The 25,507-nt window shown below is 43.3% G+C and overlaps 1 protein-coding gene across 1 annotated transcript in view; it reads left to right on the forward strand.

The window, feature by feature from the left end:
* Positions 1 to 7,012: 7,012 nt before the first annotated feature.
* The window catches only part of TMEM161A (transmembrane protein 161A), a 40,688-nt gene continuing 22,193 nt past the window's right edge, over positions 7,013 to 25,507 (forward strand). The window contains exons 1-5 of the mRNA XM_040320773.1: positions 7,013 to 7,149; positions 14,419 to 14,522; positions 15,462 to 15,542; positions 21,135 to 21,232; positions 23,352 to 23,508. Coding sequence (XP_040176707.1) covers positions 7,147 to 7,149; positions 14,419 to 14,522; positions 15,462 to 15,542; positions 21,135 to 21,232; positions 23,352 to 23,508 — 443 coding nt within the window. The 5' untranslated portion in view covers positions 7,013 to 7,146. The remainder of the gene's footprint in view (positions 7,150 to 14,418; positions 14,523 to 15,461; positions 15,543 to 21,134; positions 21,233 to 23,351; positions 23,509 to 25,507) is intronic.

Raw genomic sequence — 25,507 nt, forward strand, 5'->3', positions numbered from 1 at the left:
TCTCAGCAATTGGACATTGGACACCTGCGGGCAATTGTGGTGGGCCAATTTCTTTATAATCTTACTCTCTCCGATATACCCTATGGACAAGCCATATAGGAGGGCTTTTTTGACCTAACTAATTATTGGAGATACATAGGGTTTCTTGTTTTGTTTGTTTTTTTATATATTATTACATATTATATATTTTGTTTAGACAATTTTTTGTCAAAATACAGACTTTTTTATGTATGTATTGCCAGAATATACTTTACTAAGCAATTGTTATTTGTAAATTATGCTCAACAAGTGTCTCGGAGTGTTGCCATTCTCCTTTTTTCACTTTGGGGCCTTGCATGTTTCTAGCTCCTCCAATCCCTCCCCCATCCACTGCCAAGGGGAGAGACACAGGCTTCGCCTGTTTTTCTCCATGCCTATTGGGATGTATACCACATCCGTCAGGGCAACCCCATGGCAGCGGTGGTTTTTGTTTCCTTACTTTATTTTTGCTCTGTTATTTTTTTTTTCATCATGGAGCATTATGTTAGATTTAGAGCAGGGGTCTCAAACTGGCGGCCCCCCAGCTGTTGCGAAACTACAAGTCCCATCATGCCTCTGCCTGTGGGAGTCATGCTTGTAACTGTCAGCCTTGCAATGCCTCATGGGACTTGTAGTTTCGCAACATCTGGAGGGCCGCCAGTTTGAGACCCCTGATTTAGAGGGATTTTTTAATTCCTCCTTGTATGTCCCTCCAGGTTATGGTAGCGGGGCCCCCCCCTATTGGTGTCATCTTCTTTGGGGGTTGCATGCCGCACCTCAGACCTCCCCTTGCCTTTGGGCTTGCTTGTGTTTCTATCTTCTTTAAAGTGAAGATGCGTGTTATAAGGCGATAAATACGGTATATCCAAACAACATGCCCAAGCTCATCTCTTCACCACACACAGCCACAAAGGCAAGAGAATTCTTGTTGGGCTGTGTATTAGTGCTCGGAGGAATACACTTCCTACAAAATGGTCGGCCCTCAAGCATGTTCACTTCATCAAATCTGGTACTCTTTGAAAAAAGTTTGGACACCCCTGACCTAATAAGAGGATAGTATGCGACTGGTCTAAACTACGTGGCATGTTCACCAATGCCAGGAGCCTGCTGAACAAGATGTGTGAACTAGAGATACTGTTGTACGAGGAGGATTTGGATTTTTTGGGAATTTCAGAGACCTGGTTCAACAGCTCTCATGATTTGCTGGCAACCATTTGAGGGTATACCCTTTATTGCAGGGATAGAGATTGTAAAAAAGGGGGAGGAGGTATCTATATATCAAGAATAATGTACAAGTCAATGTTAGAGATGACATCACTAAGGGAGCTAGGGAGGAGGTAGAATCCTTATGGGTAGAGCTCCAAAGGGATGAGGCTAAGGGGAAAATAATATTGGCAGTATGCTACAGGCCCCCTAACCTGAGGGAGGAAGGGGGAGACGGACCTCCTATCACAATTTGATTTAGCAGCAAGGATGGGAAGTGTTATCATAATGGGGGATTTTAATTATCCAGACATAGAGTGGGCGGACCACGCATCGTCTAAGGCTCACCAGTTCCTTAATGTCTTGCAGGACAATTTCATGGGTCAGCGTTACTAGATCTACTGATTACCAACAATATAGACCTGATCACGGGTGTGGAAATACAAGGCAATTTAGGAAACAGTGGGGTAGATTCAGGTAGATTTGCTCAGTTTTTACATAGGCGCAGGGCACCGTTTTTGCCCTGTGCCCCCGCAAATTATCTGCGCTACCCTTGATTCACGGAGCAGTAGCTCCGTAAATTGTGTGGGCGCTCCGGCAAAATGCCCGGCGTAAGCGCGCACAATTTAAATGATCCCGTAGGGGGCGTGGATCATTTAAATTAGGCGCGTTCCCGCGCCGAGCGTAGTGCGCATGCTCCGTCGGGAAAATTTTCCAACGTGCATTGCGGTAAATGACGTCGCAATGACGTCATTTGCTTCAAAGTGAACGTGAATGGCGTACGCAGGGCTCGCGTAGGGTTGTGAATCGGCGTTAGTATGCAATTTGCATACTATATGCTGACCACAACGGGAACGCCACCTAGCGGCCTGCGTAAGAATGCAGCCTAAGATATGACGGCATAAGGAGCCTTATGCCAGTCATTTCTGAGGCCCCATACACACGAGAGGATTTATCCGCAGATACGGTCCAGCGGACCGTATCCGCGGATAAATCCTCTCGAGGATTTCAGAGGATTTCTATGCGATGGCGTGTACACACCATCGCATTGAAATCCGCGCTGAAATCCTCTGCCGATGACGTGTCGCGCCGTCGCCGCTATTATGACGCGGCGACGGGCGCGACGCTGTCATATAAGGAATTCCACGCATGCGTCAAATCATTACGACGCGTGCGGGGAATCCCTTTAGACGGATGGATCCGGTAAGTCTGTACAGACGAGCGGATCCATCCGTTGGAATGGATTCCAGCAGATGGATTTGTTGTGCATGTCAGCAAATATCCATCTGCTGGAAATCCATCCCAGGGGAGATTTCTCTGCGGATAAATATCCGTTGGCGTGTACACACCATAGGATCTATCCGCAGAAACCCATTTGATGGGATTTATCTGCGGATAGATTCTATGGTGTGTATGGGGCCTTAGGCTGCAGTCGGCGTAACGAGGTTCCTGAATCAGGAGCATTCGTAACGCCGGCGCAGGTAAGCAATTGCGCTGCGTAACTATGGTTACGCAGACGCAATTGCTCTTTGAATTTACCCCAGTGATCACAGGTCAATTGGCTTCAGTATATATCACATAAATAGGAGACATAAGGGAAATAAAAAGACAATGAATTTCAAAAGAGCCAACTTCCCTAAACTACGAACCTTGCTAGAAGGTATACAATCTTAGGAACAAAGAACTGGGAGGATAGCTTCACTTTAAAGGGGTTGTAAAGGTAAAAAGAAAATTCCCTAAATAGCTTCCTTTACCTTAGTGCAGTCCTCCTTCACTTACCTCACCCTTCGATTTTGCATTTAAATGTCCTTATTTCTTCTGAGAAATCCTCACTTCCTATTCTTCTGTCTGTAACTTCACACCGTAATGCAAGGCTTTCTCCCTGGTGTGGAGAAAGCCTCTTGAGGGGGGAGGGGGCGAGCAGGAGTGTCAGGACGCCCACTAACACACAGCTCCTTTCTCTATCTGCAAAGTAGAGTGTGTCCTGACACTCCTGCTCGCCCCCTCCCCCCTCAAGAGGCTTTCTCCACACCAGGGAGAAAGCATTGCATTATGGTGTGTAGTTACAGACAGAAGAACAGGAAGTGAGGATTTCTCAGAAGAAATAAGGACATTTATGAAGGAGGACTGCACTAAGGTAAAGGAAGCTATTTAGGGAAATAATTTTTTACCTTTACAACCCCTTTAAGAGCATATTAAATAAGGGCATTATCCAGTGCATCCCATTGGGTAATACATTTAAAGAGCCAAAGAACCCCCAGGGTTCTGTGCTGGGACCAATACCAATGTAATTTGTTCTTAAACGACCTGGAGGATGGGGTAAACAGTTCAATCTCTGTATTTGTGAACGATACTAAGCTAAGCAGGGCAATAACTTCTCCGCAGGATGTGGAAACCTTGCAAGAAGATGGGGTGGGAAACTACATTGTAAATGAGGTTTAACCACTTCCCGCCCACCAGCCGTCATATGACGGCCTTGATTTTGTGTGGGGATATCTGAATGATGCCTGCAGCTACAGGCATCATTCAGAGAAAAAAAGGAAAAGATCCCCCTTCAATGGGACTTTAAAGGCCACATACACTGATGTATTATGAAAGAATATTTATTGGTTATACATAAAAGTTTTAAGATCAAACAAATTGATCAATGTTTAGAAACGTCAAGCGTCTTACAAAGTATACATGTGACAAGAACAACAAAAAACAAAAATGTGCCTAATAAATGACAATGATACTCTCCAGTAGATATTAATCCCTGGTACCCGACGTGTTTCTGGTTGAACACCTTCGTCAGGGTTATAGGATAGGAGGTATATATTCATTTTTTTTTTTTTTACTGAAATAGAGTGATTTCGTAAAAAGAGTAGGTGAGGCAACTGTCAGGATGGGGGTGCAGATGAACACCAGCCCAGTGTCAATATGGGCTTGGGACCACTGGTTCACAGGTGTGGTTAAACAAATAAGTAACAGCGATTGAATTCCAGCAGTGTAGTAGTCAAACAGTGTTCGTTATGTAGAAGATCAGGAAGGTAGCTAGCCAGAGCCTTCAATGAGGCTCCAAATAAGTGGGTAACACCAATCCCTGTCTCCATCAATAATCCAGATATGTTTAAACAGGTCTATGTGTGCAATATCATCCCGCTGCGATCGGTGAGTCTGAGAGCGGATCCGCCGACCCTAAATGTTTACCATAGAGATTTCCGGCAGACCAGATGGTCGCCGGACTCTCTATGATCATCGGAGGCCAGGCGCAATGTTATGACGTCACGTTCGGCCTCTGCATTCAAACAATCAGCTCCGCCTCGGCTGGGAAGCCAAGATCGTTTTTTTACTTCAGGCTTCCCAGCCTAGAGGTGAGATGTGGGGTCTTATTGACCCCATATCTCACTGTAAAGAGGACCTGTCATGTCATATTCCTATTACAAGGGATGTTTACATTTCTTGTAATAGGAATAAAAGTGATCACATTTATTTTTATTTTTTTTAAAGTGTCAAACAATAAACAACAATAAAAATATTTTTTAAAGCGCCCTGTTTCTGTGTGCTCACACACAGAAGAGAACGCATACTTAAGTCCCACCCACATATGAAAACGGTGTTCAAACCACACATGTGAGGTATCGTCACGAACGTTAGAGCGAGAGCAATATTTTGGCCCTAGACCTTCTCTGTAACTCAAGACATGTATTCAGTAATACATTTTAAAGCGTCGCCTATGGGGATATTTAAGTACCGAAGTTTGGCATGATTCCACGAACGTGTGCAATTTTGAAGCGTGACATGTTAGGTATCTGTTTACTCGAGCGTAACTTCATCTTTCACATTATACCAAAAACATTGGGCTAAATTTACTGTTTTTCCTCCCCATGTTGAGGGCATGTGGCCTGGTACGGTTCAGGAGGGCGCTCTCGTCCCCCCTCTTTTCCTGTGGCCTGCCAGGTTGCATGCTCGGATAAGGGCCTGGTATGGATTTTTGGGGGAACCCCCTGCCTTTTTTTATTTATTTTGGCGCGGGGTTCCCCTTAAAATCAGGTCTGGTATGGATTTTGAGGGAAACCCTGCGCAATTTTTTTTTTTTTTGGCACAGGGTTCCCCTTAATATCCATTCGAGACCTGAAGGGCCTGGTATGGAATTTGGGGGGACCCCCACACAATTTATTTAAAAAATTTGGTTTGGGGTTCCCCTTAATATTCATACCAGACCCAAAGGGCCTGGTAATGACTTTTATCTGTATTGCGGGACCCGTCAATTCATTATAGCCGCGAGCAGTTTTGAATGACTTTTTTTTCTTCAGAAATGTCATTTTGCGCAGGGACTGTTCTAAACACAGGGGGGGAAATGCGCCACTTTACAGGCATACTATATACACCCTCTCAGGTACGAAATTTAAAGGAATATTTCACTTTTATTGTTTCACTTTAAGCATTATTAAAATCACTGCTCCTGAAAAAACAGCCGTTTTTAAAACGTTTTTTGCATTGATACATTTCCCCTGGGGCAGGACCCAGGTCCCCAAACACTTTTGATGATAATACCATGCATATAAGCCTTTAAAATTAGCACTTTTTTCCCCACAGACTTATAAAGGGTGTTCTGCGGCTTTCGAATTTGGCGCAAACCCCCCCAAATTGTTCGCTATTCGGCGATCAGGCGAAAACCTGATGTTAGACTCAAACTTATGTTCGAGTCGAACATCGGGCTCATCCCTAGTCATTAGTACAGTGATAGTGCATATTTTTTTTAGCACTGATCACTTTATTAGTATCACTGGTCCCCAAAAAGTGTCACTTAGTATCTGATTTGTCTGGGGGAAAAATCCCAGTCCCGCTATAAGTCGCTGATTGCCATTACTAGTAAAAATATATATATAAATAAATAAAAATATTCCAAAGTTTGTAGAGGCGATAACTTGTGCGCAAACCAATATACACTTATTAGGATTTGTTTTACCAAAAATATTTAGCATAATAAATATTGGCCTAAACTGATTCTACATTTTTTAATTGGATATGTTTTATAGCACAAAGTAAAAAAAATATTGTTTTTTTGTTTTCAAAATTGTTGGTCTTTTTTTGTTTATAGCGCAAAAAAAATTATTTGTGTACACTGCCGCATGACCGTGCAATTGTCAGTTAAATAAGTAACGTAGTGCTGGATCACAAAAAATGGCCTGGTCAGGAAAGGGGTGGGGGTAAATCTTATGGAGGTCAAGTGGTTAATTTCTCCCAATTTTCTCCGTCTTTTAAGATTAGTGTCAGAGTTGGGGACAGAGAAAAATCAAAAAAGGTAAATAAAAAGGTAAAATATTTACAAAAAAATAAAATAAATAAATGAAAACACAAATACAATATAGAGAGGTTAGCTTTTTTTTTTAAAGTGGATCGAGGGATTCGATTGTAGCAAACTTGAGCTCTTGAGTGAAGGTCACCTTTAACTCTTCATGCTTCAGGTGGGACAAGTGAGGAACTCACTATGCACCATAATATATCACTTTCCCTCCCGAAGTGCTAAAACTATGCAATATCTCAAACACATAAATCTCAATGAACTATGAAGACCAGCGTGATTATAGCCCAGTGAGAGAGCGAACTATAAGCACAAGCCGCGTTACCACCTCAGAACTCATACTTATCACTAAACCGCCTACAAATCCCAGCATGCTTCACTCATGACCTCACTCTACCCGGAATCACTGGGTGAATATAAATAACAAAGGTACCGCCTTCTCTAGTCCATCCCGACCTACCATTGGTGATAGAATTGTCACACAAACCTATTTCGTCTCCTGAGTGGCTGAGGCGATAAAAGTGGTTCCAACTTCCTTAAAGGGACAGCACACTGCCCTTCCTGCAGCTGTTCTGTCATCACATGGCTTAGCAAACGTGAATTATACTTCTAAGCAGGGTCTGGGAATACACATCAACATGGTGAGCAATCGCTTCATGCAGACTTTGTCTTTATATGATGTGTATTGTGGGGTTTACTTGCTGGGGACTTTACAATGAGTTAACTTGTGCAAGTGCATGCAAAACATTACATGGCGAATCTTTGTATGGGATGGGGTTGCTTAGGTAAGGTTATACATATAAAGATGTAGGTTGAAATCAGTGGAGAATTATTTGCAGTGTGAGACTCTAATACTAATAGTAGATCTCTGCTGCACAACCTGTGATCCGTGGGGCCCATGCAGCCCTTGAGCACTGTTTGTGTGACACTAATTTGTGTTCCCAATTGCCCTGTTATAGTAGCGATTGTAGCAGTCACACGTATTATGTCTCCTGAAATATGTCCCCAGTCACCAATAACTCCTATAGCATGTCTACAGTCTGACCAGTCCCAGATCATGTCCGCAGTCTCAGATCATCTACTGTATCATGTCCGCAGTCTCAGATCATCTACTGTACCATGTCCGCAGTCTCCGACCGTCTCCTGTATCATGTCGGCAGTCTCCGACCATCTCCTGTATCATTTCCGCAGTCTCCTGTATCATGCCGCAAGTCTCCGACCGTCTCCTGTATCATGTCCGCAGTCTCCGACCGTCTCCTGTATCATGTCCGCAGTCTCCTGTATCATGTCCGCAGTCTCCGACCGTCTCCTGTATCATGTCCGCAGTCTCCGACCGTCTCCTGTATCATGTCCGCAGTCTCCGACCGTCTCCTGTATCATGTCCGCAGTCTCCGACCGTCTCCTGTATCATGTCCGCAGTCTCCGACCGTCTCCTGTATCATGTCCGCAGTCTCCGACCGTCTCCTGTATCATGTCCGCAGTCTCCGACCGTCTCCTGTATCATGTCTGCAGTCTCCGACCGTCTCCTGTATCATTTCCGCAGTCTCCGACCGTCGCTTGTATCATGCCCGCAGTCTCCGACCGTCGCATGTATCATGTCCGCAGTCTCCGACCGTCTCCTGTATCATGTCCGCAGTCTCCGACCGTCTCCTGTATCATGTCCGCAGTCTCCGACCGTCTCCTGTATCATGTCCGCAGTCTCCGACCGTCTCCTGTATCATGTCCGCAGTCTCCGACCGTCTCCTGTATCATGTCCGCAGTCTCCGACCGTCTCCTGTATCATGTCCGCAGTCTCCGACCATCTCCTGTATCATGTCCGCAGTCTCCGACCGTCTCCTGTATCATGTCCGCAGTCTCCGACCGTCTCCTGTATCATTTCCGCAGTCTCCGACCGTCGCTTGTATCATGTCCGCAGTCTCCGACCGTCGCATGTATCATGTCCGCAGTCTCCGACCGTCGCTTGTATCATGTCCGCAGTCTCCGACCGTCGCTTGTATCATGTCCGCAGTCTCCGACCGTCGCTTGTATCATGTCCGCAGTCTCCGACCGTCGCTTGTATCATGTCCGCAGTCTCCGACCGTCGCTTGTATCATGCTTGCAGTCTCCGACCGTCGCTTGTATCATGCTTGCAGTCTCCGACCGTCGCTTGTATCATGCCCGCAGTCTCCGACCATCGCTTGTATCATGCCCGCAGTCTCCGACCGTCGCTTGTATCATGCCCGCAGTCTCCCACTATATCCTGTATATCCTGTGTGTCTGTCGGTTTTCTCTGTGACTGAATATGTACTGAATTTTCTGTGCAGCCCTTTGGTGATCTTAAAGTTCGCCCCCATATCAACAATGTTAACCACTAATGTAGTCGATTTTGTAGGTTATTCTAGTTATTCTTGTAGGTTATGTTCTTAGTGCTTTGCATGGGGGCACGAAAATGATATTCAGAGTTTGCAAAGTACTGCTGCCTGTTTACAGCCTTACAGGAACAAAAATTGCAACACAAATGTCACCTCATCACTAAGAGGGACATGCCAAAAAAAAGTTTGTATTTTTATGTTGAATCTGTTGTATTCAGTTTTAAACAATATAGAGTGAAAACATGAGTATCGGTCAATTTCCAATGAAAAGTTCTTATTGTTAAGTGCTGTAACTATTGATGAGGTCAGGTGTATTAAGATCCTAGTCCAAACCCACCTGATCATGCCCATCAGGAAGCTGTCACTGTAATGGGTCATCTGCAACCAGGACATTCCCCACCCCACAGCCACACATACATGCAGCAGGGTTGCAAGGAATGCCTCAGCCACTTATGATTGGCTATTTTTTTTTATTTTACCTCTTAGGCCCCGTACTCACGACCAAACATGTCTGCTGAAACTGGCCCGCGGACCAGTTTCAGCAGACATGTTTGGCCGTGTGTAGGCACGAGCGGACCATTTTCGGGCGGATCGGACAGGTTTCCAGCGGACAACTGTTTCCTGGACTTGCTTTAAAACAGTCCGCTGGAAACCTGTCCCCCCGACATGTACGGTCGTCTGTACAGACCTACCGTACATGTCCGGCCGCCCGCCATCCCTCGCATGCGTCGAATGACTTTGACGCATGCGTGGAAGCATTTAAAAGGCAGGCCCGCCCACATCGCCGCGTCATTGTCGCGGCGACACCGCGTCATCGCGGACACGCCCCGCGTATTGTTTACGCGCGGAGTTCTGTTCGATGGTGTGTACAGCCATCGAACAGAAGTCCCCGGGCAGACATGTCCGATGAAAACGGTCCGCGGACCGGTTTCATCGGACATGTCTGCTCGTGAGTACAAGGCCTTAAATGTACTGTACTTTTGGATAAATGCAAATTTGATCTCTACTTCTTTCTTGACTCAAAGTGAAGATTTACTGTGTTCTAGAGAACACCCAGAAGTGTTAATCGTGTCTAATCAGAACCCTGAAAAAAATTACCTTTTTTCTGGCATTCCTCCTGAAAAATTGCAGTGCGTATGTATGGGTGCCTAGGCACTACTGGGCTTACAGCCTCATAGCCAAATACAGTTCAGTCCATATATATTTGGACAGAGGCACAATTTTCTTATTTTTTTTTCAGGTATTTACCAAAACATATTCAAGCTATAGTTATTTAATGGATATGGGCTGAACGTGCACACTCTCAGGTTTAATTTGAGGGTATGTACATCCAAATTGCAGAAAGGGTTTAGGAATTACAGCTCTTCAGCTGCCTATACCACGCAATACTTACCCTCTCTGCTCGTTGTATATTTTTGGGATATTTTTATATATATTTTTTACTTTCATGATTTTTAAATGATTGCTTTTTCTTTGGAGTTCTGTGTTGGGCCAATTTTAAAATAAAGCTTGCCAGTTTTTTGGATGCACACTATGTGGAGGCTTTTTTTCTTTTTTGATATGCCCCTTAAGCTTGGCGGAATCCTAGCTTGATACATCTCGGTGGCTATACATCTGATTTCGATACAGCAGGTGTTGTTCTGTTACATCGATTCGCTTGTGCAGCGGAGGAAGGAGGTGTCCTACGGATCCACTTTTGGTGTGACTAAAGCGTTGGTGATCCACCGCCGTACGGTGAGCTGGGTCCACTCTAAAGGGTAAGAGTATTTATTTCTCCCCCTGCCCATTGGTGAAGGCACTCACGGGTGACATCTATTACAGCACACCATATCCACAGAGATCGTATATGAGCACTGTATACAGTGGGGACAAGACCTCCTTCATTTGGCTTTGTTGATACCAGCTTCGAACATTTTGGTTCATGAAGATTGCCTATTCCACTCTCTATAGTGGTCTAGGGCAGTTACATCGATTGATTTTGGTTGATATGAACCTTATTGTTTTATATAGCATTCCTATGTGAATTCACTTTTTTCATAGAGTTCATGTTGCACGTGGTTTTGCACTTTAATTATATCCCTTTCTAATTGGATGTTTACACATTTTATGTGAAGAAATTAATTAATGATTTCATGAGCATATCGTGATCACTACACTTTATTTTTGTGTTATTTGAAGGTTAATTTCATACATTTTACTTTCACAAGCGCTACACTTTTATTTTTATTTAGCTCTTCAGAATAGCCATCCCTCCCTTTTTTTTCAAGGGACCAAAAGTAATTGAACAATTGAATCAAAAGCTGTTTTGTGGCCAGATGTGGGTTACTTCTTTGTTATTTCTTTATAAATTAAGCAGGCAAAAGGTCTGGAGTTGATTCTAAGTGTGGTATTTGCATTTAGAATCTATTGCTGTGAACCTATACTGTATCATGCGTTCAAAGGAGCTGTCCATGCAAGTGAAACGGGTCGTTGTAAGGCTTCAAAAATGAAACCACGGAACAACAAAAGCTTTTGTTGTTCCGTGGATATTTTTAATTCACTTCATTCGTTCTGTTATTTATCTTGATGTATCAATAGATGCTTATTGCTTTATTGTACAACTTATTTCAAAATTCCAATAAAATCTTTAAACCAAAAATGAAACCAATCCATCAGAGAGATAGCAGCAATATTAGGAGTGGCCAAATCAGCGGGTTGCTACATTCTGAGCAAATAAGAACGCTCTGGTGAGCTCAACAACATAAAAGGGCCTGGAAGACAACAGTGGTGGATGATTGCAGGATACTCTCTATTGTAAAGAAAAACCCATTCACAACATCAAGACCAGTGGAGAACACTCTTTTCAGAAGGTGAGCTTATTATTGTCAGTCTACAATCAAGAGATGACTTCACAAGTGCAAATGCAGAGGGTTCACCACTAGGTGCAAACCATTCAAAAGCGTGAAGAATAGAAAAGCCAGATTTGACTGCCAAAAAACATTAAAAAAAAGCCAGACTAGTTCTGGAAAAGTATTCTTTGGATGGATCAAACTAAGATTAATCTGTACCAGAATGACGGGAAGAAAAAAGTATGGAGAAGGCTTGGAACAGCTCATGATCCAAAACGCACAACATCATCTGTAAAACATGGTGGAGGCAGTGTGATTGGCATGGGCATGCATGGCTTCCAGTGGCACTGGGCCATTGGTGTTTATTGATGATGTGACAGAAGCAGCCGAATGAATTCTGCAGTGTTTTAGAGATGTACTGTCAGCCAAGATTAAGACAAATGCAGCAAATTTGATTGGACGGCACTTCACAGTACAGATGGACAATGATCCAAAACACACTGCAAAAGCAACCCGTGTATAAAACCGGTTGCGGTTACTAAATTTGGAATTAATGTTTATGTCCAATCCCTTGAATTAAAGCTGAAAGTCTACACTTCAAATTTATTTGGATTGTTTTCATTCTAATTTTAATTCGGGTGGCATAAAGAGCCGTAAGTATGACAATTGTACCGGTGTACAAATATATATGGACCTAACCATATCTTGCATTGAGATATGTAAGGCACCACTGCATCTGACTGCTAGTCTCAGGAGGTTTGGAGCTAGATTTTGGTTATACCACGATTGTGCTTCCCAATGTTTTCCTTTGACAAGAGTAAGCAAAGTTCTGCTTCTCTATCAAAATGGCCGCCTCCATTCAGACACAAAACCATGCTTGATAAGTCAGTAACACAGTAAGGCAAACTGCAGGGAGACAACAGGAAGCACCTTATCCAGGGGCAGACTGACCATTGGCACTCTCGGGCACTGCCAGAGGGCCCCATGCCACTAGGGCGCCCCATCAGGGTTGCCAGGCTCAATAAAACCAGGGACCGTATGGAAAAAAACTTTTTTTTTTTTTTTTTTTTTTTTTTTTACATCTGTCCCTGATATGTCCAAAACCAACATGCTTTTGATGTGAAAATCCTGAGATTTTAGCTGCCCTGCCTATGCAATGCCTCCTGGCGTGGTGGCCATCTGTAAGCCCGGGGGCCACATAATCTTCTATCGCCCAGGGGCCCCATGAGTTGTCAGTCCACCTCTGGCCTTATCTTTTGTCTACCTTCTTTTGGGCACAGCTCCGATAGTTCAGTTTCTAAAAAAAAACAGTCCCTTTCTAACATGTATTGCTTTGACATACTGTAGGCTTGGTTCACGCTTGTACAAGTGCCAAAACATGCGCACCTTTTCAGCGCATTCCCATACGACACTTGTAGGGCAGCCCATTCATGTCAGTGGGTTGCCCTATGCATAAGAAATGTGGAAAATAACCAACTTCTAAAATCGTGCAGCACCATTTTTTTATTATTATATATAATAAATAAATGTTTACACATTATTTTTATATATATATATATATATATATATATATATATATATATATATATATATATATATATATATATATATATATATATATATATATATATATATAGTAGGGCTGTGGAAATGAACTAATAATTCATCGATTAATCTTTAATTTTTTTGATCGATCAAAATTCTTTTGATTGGTACTCACCTCTCCGCCGGCTTCAGGGAGTTATGTCGGAGTTCCGGTGACGTCACGGACACCGTCGGGGCTTGCCGTGTCCATCTGAAGGGCTCCTTTGCTGTGCCTTCATATCTGCATGCCGCCGGGACCTTACTATCTGCCACACGCAAGGGCTGTTACACTTCCCTCTATCACTTCCCTCTATCAACCTGGGATTCTACAGCCATTCACTGGGAGTTGTGATAGTTCCCTTCACGGGACATCTACATGCCGACGTTAACCTCTCCTCATCTGGATTCAGCAGTGGCATCGTTGTACCCATTTTTATACCAGTATCATACTTGGCTACATGTTTTTATGACTGCTTTTGGTACCGTTTGGTATTACTCGCACCATTTTTACAGTTTATGTAGCTACATCGATTTTATCTCCAGTGCAATATTTATTTTGTTACCTACTTGAAGACTATAAAAGTTTTAATGCTATTCCCATCGAGCGCTGCCTTTGTGTGTTTTCTGTATCCTGCTATCCATTTTTCCAGTGGTTGGTAGCTGCACTTGGAATCAGCCTGCAAGGAGATCAGCTAAAAGTAGTTGGATCTGTATGTGCGTTTATAATGAATCGATTTTTTTTTTTTAATCGAACACAACATTTTTAATCAGTAAGAGCCTATATATATATATATATATATATATATATATATATATATATATATATAATTTTATTTTTGCCACGTGTGAAAAGACCCACGTTGGCAGATGCATGGATGGAGATGCTATTAACACTTCTAAATAATGTAGCAAAATGATGACAGTGCACCTGGTGTGAACGAGAAATGGCGTAAAATGCAGTTGTAATGCAATAGGCAAAGGCTGCTTGAGAGGTTAAACATTTTTATAATTTTGGGTGTGTAAAATACACACAGCTGTATTTAGTTATTGTTATGTCATATATGTGCTGTGCTAAATAGTACTTTCTTCTTTGTATAACCAGAGGCTTTTCATTTATTCTGCTGTTTAATTTCATCTTTCTCTGTAGGCTGTGATGGGAATACAGTTGGTGGTCACTTTATTGGTGGCCACTATCATGCAGAGAGTGTCCCCCCACTACTCCTTTGCACGATGGATCCTCTGTAATGGAAGGTGAGTTTACTTTTTCTGCAGATTCTAAAATTTTCTCTTGCAGATGCAAAGGTTTTTTGATAGGGAGTGTTTTCTTTATTTTTTATTAGCGCATTCTTTTCAAGTTTATGTAACTTAAAAGAGGTACTATGTATTGTAATAGGTTTGTAATAATGATGCTGGGAACACTTTGATTTTTGTTTTACCAAAAGAATGCAAAATTTGCGTTTAAAAAATCCCCAAAACTTGGTTTCCAGTAGTAGTAGTAGTAGTATTGTTATTATATACCCTATATATAATTTTTTTTTTTTTGGGGGATCTCACCTAATGTTTTTCCTTTAGGAATGTCATGTTAGACTGATATATTAAAGGGGCTGTAAAGGTTTGTTTTTTATTTTCTAAATAGGTTCCTTTTAAGCTTATGCATTGTTGGTTCACTTACCTTTTTCCTTCGATTTCCCTTCTAAATGTTTTTTTTTCTTTGTCTGAATTTCTTACTTCCTGTAAGCTTGCCCCCATCATCCGAGCTGTTCTGGCTAGGGGTTAGTCAACGTGCTCGCCCCCTCTCTTGGGACTACATCCCTGCAGGGAGACACTGTGAACATTCACAGCGTCTCCCCACAGGGATGTAGTCCCAAGGGAGGGGGCGAGCACACTGACTAACCCCCAGCCAGAACAGCTCGGATGATGGGGGCAAGCTTACAGGAAGTGAGAAATTCAGACAAAGGAAAAAAAACATTTATAAAATAAAAAACAAACCTTTACAACCCCTTTAAGCTTTAGTTGTAATATTGTCCAAATCCCCTAAAATACTTCAGTATCTCCAATGGCTGCTAAAGCTTCCCTCGAGGACAATAGTAGCTTTGTTTTACTAATTTTGGCACAGAAATTGTGTTAACATAGAGTATAATTCTTTAATACTGTCTGCCTAATGATATTCTTTTGTTTTATTTTAAATAGCTTATTTCGTTTCAAACACCCAACTGAGGATGAACTGCGAGCACTTGCTGGGAAGCAGAAACCCAAAGCCAAGAGAGAAAGGTGAGGTCATCTAACATGTTTTAGAAGAGAACAACCTTCATGAGTAAAGTCTATGTCTGGATCTTGATGTTTATCACTACTTTAATCATTTACAGTGCCTTGAAAAAGAATTCAGGCCCCTTCTTCCTTCTTTTTTACAAACAACGTGGTGCTTTATTGAGAAGAATAAAGGCAATGTACAGTATATGCATTGGCATAGTCTTAAAGAGCTGAGGTTCACCCAAAAAACATCTATATAAGATCATATTCTTTATACTTCCAACATGTACAGTAGGCCCTTTTTTTTTTGGCTGTACATACCTTATGGCTATTTTCAATCCTGCTTCCGGGTAGTCACTCCTGCGGGAGTAGGCGTTTCTATGCTCCGGTGCAATGTCATCTGCGACTTCGCCCAGATGATTGACGTCCTTGAGAAAAACTTCCCCCCGGCCGGATAAGGCCCCCCCTATTGCGTAGGCGTGTCACGGAGTTTCTGAAAGAACCCGAACATGCAGAGCTGCGAGTCAGCTCTACACGGCTCCTAGTCGGTGCGCAGGCGCCATGTAGAGCTGACTCGCAGCTCTGCATGTTCGGGGTCTTTTGGAAACTCCGTGACACTCGTGACGCGCCTACGCAATAGGGGGGAGGGGCCTTATCCGGCCGGGGGGAACTTTTTCTCAAATAAGTCAATCATCTCGGCGAAGTCCAGTTTTGGTAAAACAAAAAAAAAAGGGCCTACTGTACATGTTGAAAGTATAAAGAATATGATCTTATATAGATGTTTTTTGGGTGAACCTCCGCTTTAACATGATATACAAACATACATTAATGGGTCATACATGAGACATAAAAATATCGGTGTTCCATACATATCACTACCATACAGAGTTAAGTAGGTGAGTACAAGGAACAAAACACTGAATGCAGGGTCTAACCTGAAATAAAAGAACATATCATAGAGGGTGTCATTCAAGTCTGCCAGACCAGGGAAACCATACTTGCGCAAAAAAAAGCGAACAGTGCATTTAAATACACCGAGATCCATGAGGACTCTCATGTCTAGTGGGACGATTAATCGCTGCAGAGCGAGCAGCAGCACAAGGAGTGAGACTCACGGGCAGAGGCCTCCAGGATAATCAGTACGGGGGACATAACAGGATACCAAAACTTGAGTCCACGTGCCAGGTGTCATAACAGGTTTAAACTTGCCAAAGGAGACATCAATGTAGGGCTATAGTGGGGCTGTGCATACGGGAAGCATCAGGGAAGCAGGGGGGTAGAAGCAAATGGGCAAGAAGGGGAGAACAATGTAAACAACATCCAAGGATTAAAGCAGCGGGCAGGGGGGCATATGATGGTTAGGTAGCCTCCACAGGGGGCAGGGGCTCTCTGGCAAAGTTTGGGATAACCCAAGGAAAAGGGGCAAAAGGCACAGTACCTGCAGAGGACTCAGTCTGGAGCTCCAAGGAGGGAACAAATAGGGAAAGTTAACCAGGGTAATCCTCATAACACCAGTCAAGTACGGCCTGGCGATTTCAAACCAGAGCCTCAGGCAGGCTCGCGAGCAGGGGCCACCCTATTCTCCATCCATGTGAAAACTGCCTCCGGCGTATCAAAGAAGTGTGCCCTGTCCTCCCCGACCACACGCAGCCTGGCCGGGAAAAGCATGGCATAGGAGTAGTGGCGTATCCTCAGCTGGAGCTTGGCTTCAGTGAAAAGGGCTCTCTTCTTCTGGACATCCGCCGAGAAATCCGGAAAGACCCTGATTTTGCCGTTCTTGTAGGGGATATTGCCTTTCAGTCTGGTAAGGCGGAGGACTGCATCTCGGTCGCGGAAGTTTAACATCTTGGCAATGAATGCCCTGGGGGGGAGGTTTGGCTGCCAGACTGTGATCCCTTTCAACCACACAGGATGTGGAGAATTCTGCCCGGCCAAAGGAGGTGATAAGTAAATTCTCCAGGAACGAAGGGGGGTCAGATCCTTCTCACCCTCAGGCAGGCCAACAAAGCGTTGGTTACATCTCCTGAGGTGATTCTCCATATCGTCCTGCTTGGCCAGGACCATGGTGAGTTGATGCTGAAGGCGCTCAGTGGAGACTTGTAATGGCGGCACCTCATCCTCCACGCGGCTGATGCGGGTCTCCGTCTCCATGACCCGCTCCATGACCCGCTCCCTGAGTTTCTACAAATCCTGATGGAGCAGGGAGACGTCGATCTTCACCTCCTCAATTTTGCCCATCAGGGTGCTCTTGCAGTCGGATATTGCCTCCAGCACCCTGGCATCCCGGTCTGCAGGGGAAGAGGAGTCGGCGCCATTTTCTTCCTCGGCCTCCTTCTCCAGAAGCCGATATTTCGCCAGCTTTGCAGAGGCGTCCAACTTCGTTTTTGGCGGTGACATGTTCCCTGCTGGGGTAGTTGGAAGTTGGCTATTAAGAAGAATTAGCCCCAAGATAGATAGAAATGGATTTGTGGCAAGCGGAGCTCCCGTTCAGCACTCCTCACACCATGCCGGTCCAGACCACGCCCCCCAGAACCCTTTTAAATTTTCCACATTTTGTCATGTTGCAACTAAAAACGCAAATGTATTTTTTAGGATTTTATTGATAGACAAACACAAAGTGGCACATAATTGTAAAGTGGAAGGAAAATGATAAAAAAAATGTATTATTATTATTATTATTATATATATTTTTTTTTTTTACAAATAAATATCTGAAAAGTGTGGCGTGCATTTATATTCAGCCCTCTTTACTCTGATACCCCTAACTAAAATTTACGGGAACCAATTGCCTTCAGAAGTCATCTAATTAGAGTCCAGCTGTATGTAATTTAATCTCAGTATGAATACACCTGTTCTGTGAATCCCTCAGAGGTTTGTTAGAGAACCTTAGTGAACAAACCGCATCATAAAAGCCAAGGAACACACCAGACAGGTCAGTAATAAAGATGCAGAGAAGTTTACAGCAGGGTTAAGTTATAAAAAAAATATCCTAAGCTTTGAACATCTCATTGTTCAATCCATCATCCAAAAATGGAAAAAGAATGGCACAACTTCAAACCTACCAAGAAATGGCTATCCACCTAAATTGACAGGCCAGGCAATGAGAGCATTATTCAGAGAAGTAGCCAATATCTGAAAAGTGTGGGGTGCATTTGTACTCAGCCCCCTGTGTCAATACTTTGTAGAACCAACTTTCTCTGCAATTACAGCTGCAAGTATTTTTGGGATGTCTCTACCAGCTTTGCACATCTAAAGAGTGACATTTTCCCCATTGTTCTTTGCAAAATAGCGCAAACTCTGTCAGATTGGATGGAGAGCATCTGTGAACAGCAATTTTCAAGTCTTGCTACAGATTCTCAATTGGATTTAGGTCTGGACTTTGACTGGGCCATTCTAAGTGTACGCGGCATTAGTTTTTGGTCAGATCTATGTATGCAAATGTATAATCTATTTAGATTTTCTGTATATAAATTTACAAATAAACATGCAGTACCGGACATTTCCATGACCTGATGGGCCTTGCTAAAAGGAAAATAAAGAACTGCATCTGCACATGTTTACTGCTCTGCAGGTTAAAAATTTGGATGAGTTTATCTCTACTAGCAGAGAGGGACGGTGTGTACCTCCTCTGAGTTATTCAGCTATGTATGTAATCCAATATACTGCTGTTAGGTCTTTCTACCATATAGACCAGGGGTCTCCAAACTGCGGCCCAAGGGCCAGATGTGGCCCTTTGCTAGCCTTTATGCGGCCCTTGGGGCACTATTCCTCCAACTAATATGAGGCACTATTCCTTCCACTGACACCAACAGGGGGGCACTATTTCTTCTACTGATGTCAATGATGGGATACTATTCCTCCTACTGATAGGAGCCCTACTCGTCCTCCTACTGACCACCAATCCTGTGGCCACATTTATTCTCACCGGTGCTAGACCCGGGACATTTTCTGCCCCCGCTGGCCACAATCCGGCCCTCCTAAAGTCTGAAGAACAATAAAGTGGCCCTGTTTTTAAAAAGTTTGGAGACCCCTGATATAGACTATTCTGGCTTTTTACAGCATGGTTGTAAATGAGCTTTCTAAAACCCTGATGTACTAGTAGCCTGCAACTTTGAGCATATGGTCCAGCTTTGTCTAAAGGACTGCTCTATTCAGCAAAAAAGTAAGGAGAATAAAAGAATAAGCTGCCAACTGTGTATCTGATGAGGGGAGATTGCTGATACTTTTATCACTAATCTCAAAGAACTGACTAGGTCTACTTCCAAAACCGATTGCACAAAACTCAAGATATTTAAGGGCCTTCTAAAGCAGAGCATGAACTTGTTGTGAGCTGCCAAGTCTGTGTATTTATTTCAAATTCTGAGCAGCAAATTCTGCACATTTAGTACAAATTCTAAAGTAGAGAGAGCTAGTCCCAGGTTTTTTTTTTTTTTTCTCTCAGCTTCATGCTATGGTTGGGCAAGGGTCCTTGAAGTAATCATGGTATTTGTAATAGATGGTAATAACAACCCTCATTATTCATGAATTGCTGGAAAAATGTACCCTAAAGAGAGGTTCTCTTATCTAAATAACTATTTTTTTTTGGCAAGGACAGAAAAAAGAATGGCAGCTTGCCTGGGAGTTATACATTTATAGATAAGAAATCCTATAGGCTAGAAGGTGCAGTTTCAACCCCCCTGTAGACTATGATGTACCAAGAAAATTCTATTTGGTACTGAAATACCTGCATAGTAGATGTCGTTTTACAGTGCTTAAACCAGTGTTTCTCAACTCCAGTCCTCAAGGCGCCCCAACAGGTCATGTTTTCAGGATTTCCCTCAGATGAAACGGCTGTGGGAATTTCTAAGGCAGTGAAACTGATCAAATCACCTGTGCAAAATAATGGAAAGCCTGAAAACATGACCTGTTGGGGCGCCTTGAGGACTGGAGTTGAGAAACACTGGCTTAAACTACCGGTGTGTGCGATTATTATATCCTTTTTTTTTTTTTTTTTAATCCCCTTCATGATTTGCTGCCAAATGCCAGGTCAGGTTTGTCCAGATGAGGAGATTATCTACTTTGGAAGACAACCAGAAATGGTGTCAGCTGCAAGACCGCATTTAGGGGCGCAAAACCTGAGGAACTCTTTTCCAGGATCAACCTCTCCATTTTTTTTTTTTTTTTTTTAGAGTCATAAAGACCAACGTTCAACTTTTCAATTACTTTTTGCTGATGTACCAACAGTTGCTAAACATTGGAACAAACGCTTTTGCCAGGTCCAGGAGATCCGTAGATGTCCAAACATGTCACTGCATTTGTGTACCTTGATAGTCAGAAAGAGGATCTTCTTGAATGTTTGGCACATCCTAACTAAAAATCAATGCTGCTAATTACCTGCTGTGGTCACAGGTTGGTGGCTCCATTGATTTTTATTGTTGGCATTAACTTAAAGTACCACGTGTAGAGACATCCTATAACTTTTAGAATGTGTAACTGGACTATTGAAGGGTTGCAAGGGGTTAATTCAATTATTGCAGTAAAAAAAAGTTATACTTTGTGCCTTTTCCTGTGAAAGTTTGTAAAAGGAAGAGCTGGCAAAGAGGACAATAATGTTACTTTTTTTTTTCCCCCTAGGAGAGTTAATGGGATAACAGAAGAGAAACCCCTGACAGTGCCAAGAGACATAGACTTGCAGTTGGATGTTAAGGCAATCACTGCTATTGATTCTCTCGGTAATGTGGTGTTGTGTTTGTTTTTTTTGCCTAAAATGTAAAGCTGTAACAAAATAAGCAATGGGTGACAAGTGTGTTTTAAAATGCAACTCTGAGAAAGATAAAATTGATGTTTCCCAGCAATTAAAAATTGCCCTAAAGAGGAAGTAAACGCTGATGGGTTTTGTTCACTGCAAAGCATACTAGCACATTATGTGCCACTTGCCTGCAAACAAAGCCTGCGCTGTCTCAGCTGGAGGCCGCATCCATGTTCACGCCTCTTCCCTACAGGGCCGCTGTCTCCAACTCTGTGACTGGCACGAGCCGCGTGTCGTTACTCCCGCATGCGTGGGAGCCGCCAGTAATGACACTCGCTAGTGAAGAAATGGCACGGAGGACCGTTTCTTCAAAGCGAATGTGCCGATTGACATCTTCGGCGCAGTACAAAGTAAATTTCTCCTAAACGGCGCACGTTTAGGAGATGATATCTGTACAACTTGAAAATGGAGATTTACAACCTCTTTAACTAGAGCAAATCAAACTCTTTAATGTCTGATGCCCAACTACTTTATTTATTTATCTTGTTTATGCTGCAATAGTTTTTGAGCACAAGTTCATAGAATATCACTTTCTCTCTTCAGTTTTAAGAAAGGGGATGGATGTGTCTGGAACTTGATGATAAAGACCCCATCAAAAAGAGGGTCAAAGTTTCTTGAAGCGAAAGGTCCACCGAAAAAAATAATAATAATAATTTAAAGTCAGCAGCTACAAATACTGCAGCTGCTGACTTTTAATATTAGGACACTTGCCTGTCCATGGCGCCCGCGATGTTGGCATCCGAAGCCGATCTGTCACTCAGTTCTCGGGTGCTGCCGCCACCATGTTTGGTAAGGGAATCAGGAAGTGAAGCCTTGAGTCGCGCTATGCTATCCCACAGTTCCATGATGTCTTCTGGGACCTGTGTGTCTCCCAGAAAACAGCGGAATAGGCGCCGGATGTGGCGTAGGTCGCCTCGATCACCGAGGTGATCTATGCCCGGAAGTGGGAACAAATGCCTGTATTACACAGGTATCTGCTCCCTCCCCCCCCCCCCCCCTGAAATGCCAAATGTGACACCGGAGGGGGGGGGGGATTCCAAAAAGTGGAAGTTCCATATTGTTTTTTTGTGTGGAAGGCTGCTTTCACACTGATGCGCTGCGGTTTACCCACACCACGGGTGCAACGCAGTGTACCTATAGCTTTCCTGCACTTTGCAATAGACTTCTATTATATTCTGCAGGTTTGGTGCACTTTCAGAAAGCTAACCAAACTCACAGGTAATAACAGAAGTCTATGGCTAAGTGCAGGTAAATGGTTCTGCACCTGCGGATTAGTGTGAAAGCAGCCTAGTAACCACTGCAGAACAGATATGCCCATATATGCAATGTGATTTTAGTAATAAACTGACTTTTAATAACAGTATTCTATTCCATCCCAGAGCAGGAGGTCGCGGGCCACTGGTTGGGCACCCCTGCTCTAACCCTTCCCTTAAATAGTGAAAACCTGCAGTAATTAAACGCCTGGTGCTACATGAATAAATAGGTGTTGCTAAGGAGCGGGCCACGCCTGCATCTTTAACAACCGATGAGTCATCAGCTGTTGGCATTAATCATGCCGAAAAAAGTGCGGGTTCCCTCCTAAAATTCATACCAGACCCTTATCTGAGCATGAAGCCCGGCAGGTCAGGAAAGGGAGGGAGTGAGCGAGTGGGGCAAAGTGCCAGTGTCTCTACAAAGGGCACGCCCCATATTCTCACCTTGCCTGCTCTCCCTTACAGCTTGTTGCTGCTTCACAGCCTGTGGGAAAAATTGGTTGTGACCATGTGCAGTTGGCTGCAATAACACAGGGGCGCATGTTGCATGCTCCCATATACCTGGGAGTGCCAGGAATTCTTTTCAGAGAATACGAGAAGCTGTGAGTATATGGGAATTGGGGGGGATACCCTTGAAAGGGTCCCAGTTGCCTTGTCCTGCATGGTTAAGGTGACAGTCTGTCTTCAGGATGAATAATAAAATTGCTTCCTTGCAGTATGTTTAAACAAAAGCATTGTGTTTACTGTATAATTTCCATTATTTTAATTGGTTCTCTGTTTTATTTGCAGTGCTTCGCTATTTCCTGGAGTATCAGTGGTTTATCGACTTTTCTTTGTATTCAACAATCATCTACCTGTTTACTGAGGGATACTACTGTCTCGTAGATGCCCAAAATGAAGTGAACATTGGGGTTCTCTGGTGTCTGATAACTGTCTTTTTCTCCATGTATCCTTCTGAGACATAAATATAGGGATTGGGGAAAACGAGTACAGTGAGAGTTTGTTTCCTTAAGTTTTAGACACATATGCGAACGGAAAATATTAATACTCCTAACATATTTAGGTGGTATTAATCCTCACTAACGGCCTAAAAAGGGTAAATACCGCTGGCAATGCGCCTCTGCAGAGGCGCATTGCCGGCGGTATTACCTCAGTGCCCATTGCTTTCAATGGGAAGGAGCGGTGGAGGAGCAGTAAACACCGCTCCTCTCACCGCTCCAAAGATGCTGCTGGCAGGACTTTTAGAGCCGTCCCGCCAGCGCATCGCCTCAGTGTGAAAGCCCTCGGGCTTTCACATCGAGACTGCAGGTAAGGAGTTTTTCAGGCGTTATTTTTGGCGCTAAACCGCCTGAAAAACTCCTCAGTGTGAAAGGGGCCTAACTATGTAACTATATTCACTCATTGTATAATGGTGTGTGTGTGTGTGTGTGTGTGTGTGTGATATAAAATATGCTTTGCGGTTCAGCATGGTGACTGTGCTTCCCTGGTTACTTGTCATTGCAGAGTAAGAATGAGCTCCGGCGTGTTCGCATAGAACACGTGCAGAGCCCGCCAGGAAGTGAGCACGGCGCTGTGCTAATCACAGCCAGGGAGACGTTGTCCCGATGCTCGGCTGCAGGGATCGGGAAATGTCTCCCTGGCTGTTATTAGCGCAGCGCCCTGCTCACTTCCTGGCGAGCTCTACACGTGTTCTATGCGAACACGCCAGAGCTCATCCTTATTGCAGAGCTGTGATATTTAAAAAAAACTTTCTGGGTAGCCTTTTGTGCTACTGGTTTTTTTTTTGTTTTTTTACAACAAACGCTTAACAAGGATGCTGTTTGCAATATATGCAATAATGATAGTGCTACTAAAGGGAGAAGTTAAAATCTGTCAGTCATCCAATCGTGGAATTATCAAAAAGCAAACTGGATTTAAAAAAAAAATCATTGTAAAGTGCTTCGAAGACCTTATATGTAATGTTGAAGCTTATCCTGCTTAAAATAAGCCTTCTCTGGTTCCTCTCTCCCCTCATTTCCCCATGCTCATGAAAATTTAGAAATTAGATTTTTTTTTACTTTTTTATTTTCTTTGTGCTCCTCTATGCAATTCAGGCAGATTTTGTGGTGGATTGGCCAGCTGAGTGTTGTGTATAGCTTCCTGGAAAAAGCACCCTGCCTTAGTACTTTTCAAAAGAACCCTCAGTAGAAATGTCTCTTTGATGGGTGAGTGGGCACTCCCATTTGCATGCAGACCACCTTAGGTAACGCTCACATTTGATGCTTAATTTCCATGACTGAAATACAGTGAATGAAAAGAGGAGGCCAGGGACCGTCAGGCTGGGGAGAAAAAAGCTTGATTCTGTCTGTCCTGCAGCCAGGCACTATCTGAATTGCTGCAGCTTCCAATGCACACTATGAGCACTTGCAAGTGCAGTGCAATTGGAGTAAGCTATTTCAGTTTAGGAGAAGGTCCTGTGCCTAAGTAAGGCTTCAGCTTTAACCAAACGCCCAAATTCAATGTTTTATTTATTGCCAAGTTCAACCAGTGGTTTTTTTTTTTTTTTTTTAGTTATTCTCAGTTATCCTACCAAGGTGTATTCTAAGGTACGTCCTTTCTTAAGGTGACCGTGCTCACTAAGTTTATCTACAGTGTTGCCACACCTTTCCTCTTGCTTCTGAGTTGGCTACTGCAGCTGTGCCAGTGCAAAATGCACTGTAACATTACTACATAGTAAGACTGTGACCTTCAGCCACTGCTGGATGTCCACAGGAAGTTTACGCAAAGGTCTACAGGATGTATATAGCACAGGACAAGTAAACATTAATAAAGTAAGGGGAACACTGTATTTTTAATTAATTTAAAAAAAAAAACCTGTTTAGTGCACTACATAACTAAGTAATTTCCGTCTTGAGAGTGGAATTAAACTTTAAAGGGGTTGTAAAGGTTTGTTTTTTATTTTATAA

This window comes from Rana temporaria, chromosome 1, assembly GCF_905171775.1.
Source record: "Rana temporaria chromosome 1, aRanTem1.1, whole genome shotgun sequence".
Taxonomy (NCBI): domain Eukaryota; kingdom Metazoa; phylum Chordata; class Amphibia; order Anura; family Ranidae; genus Rana; species Rana temporaria.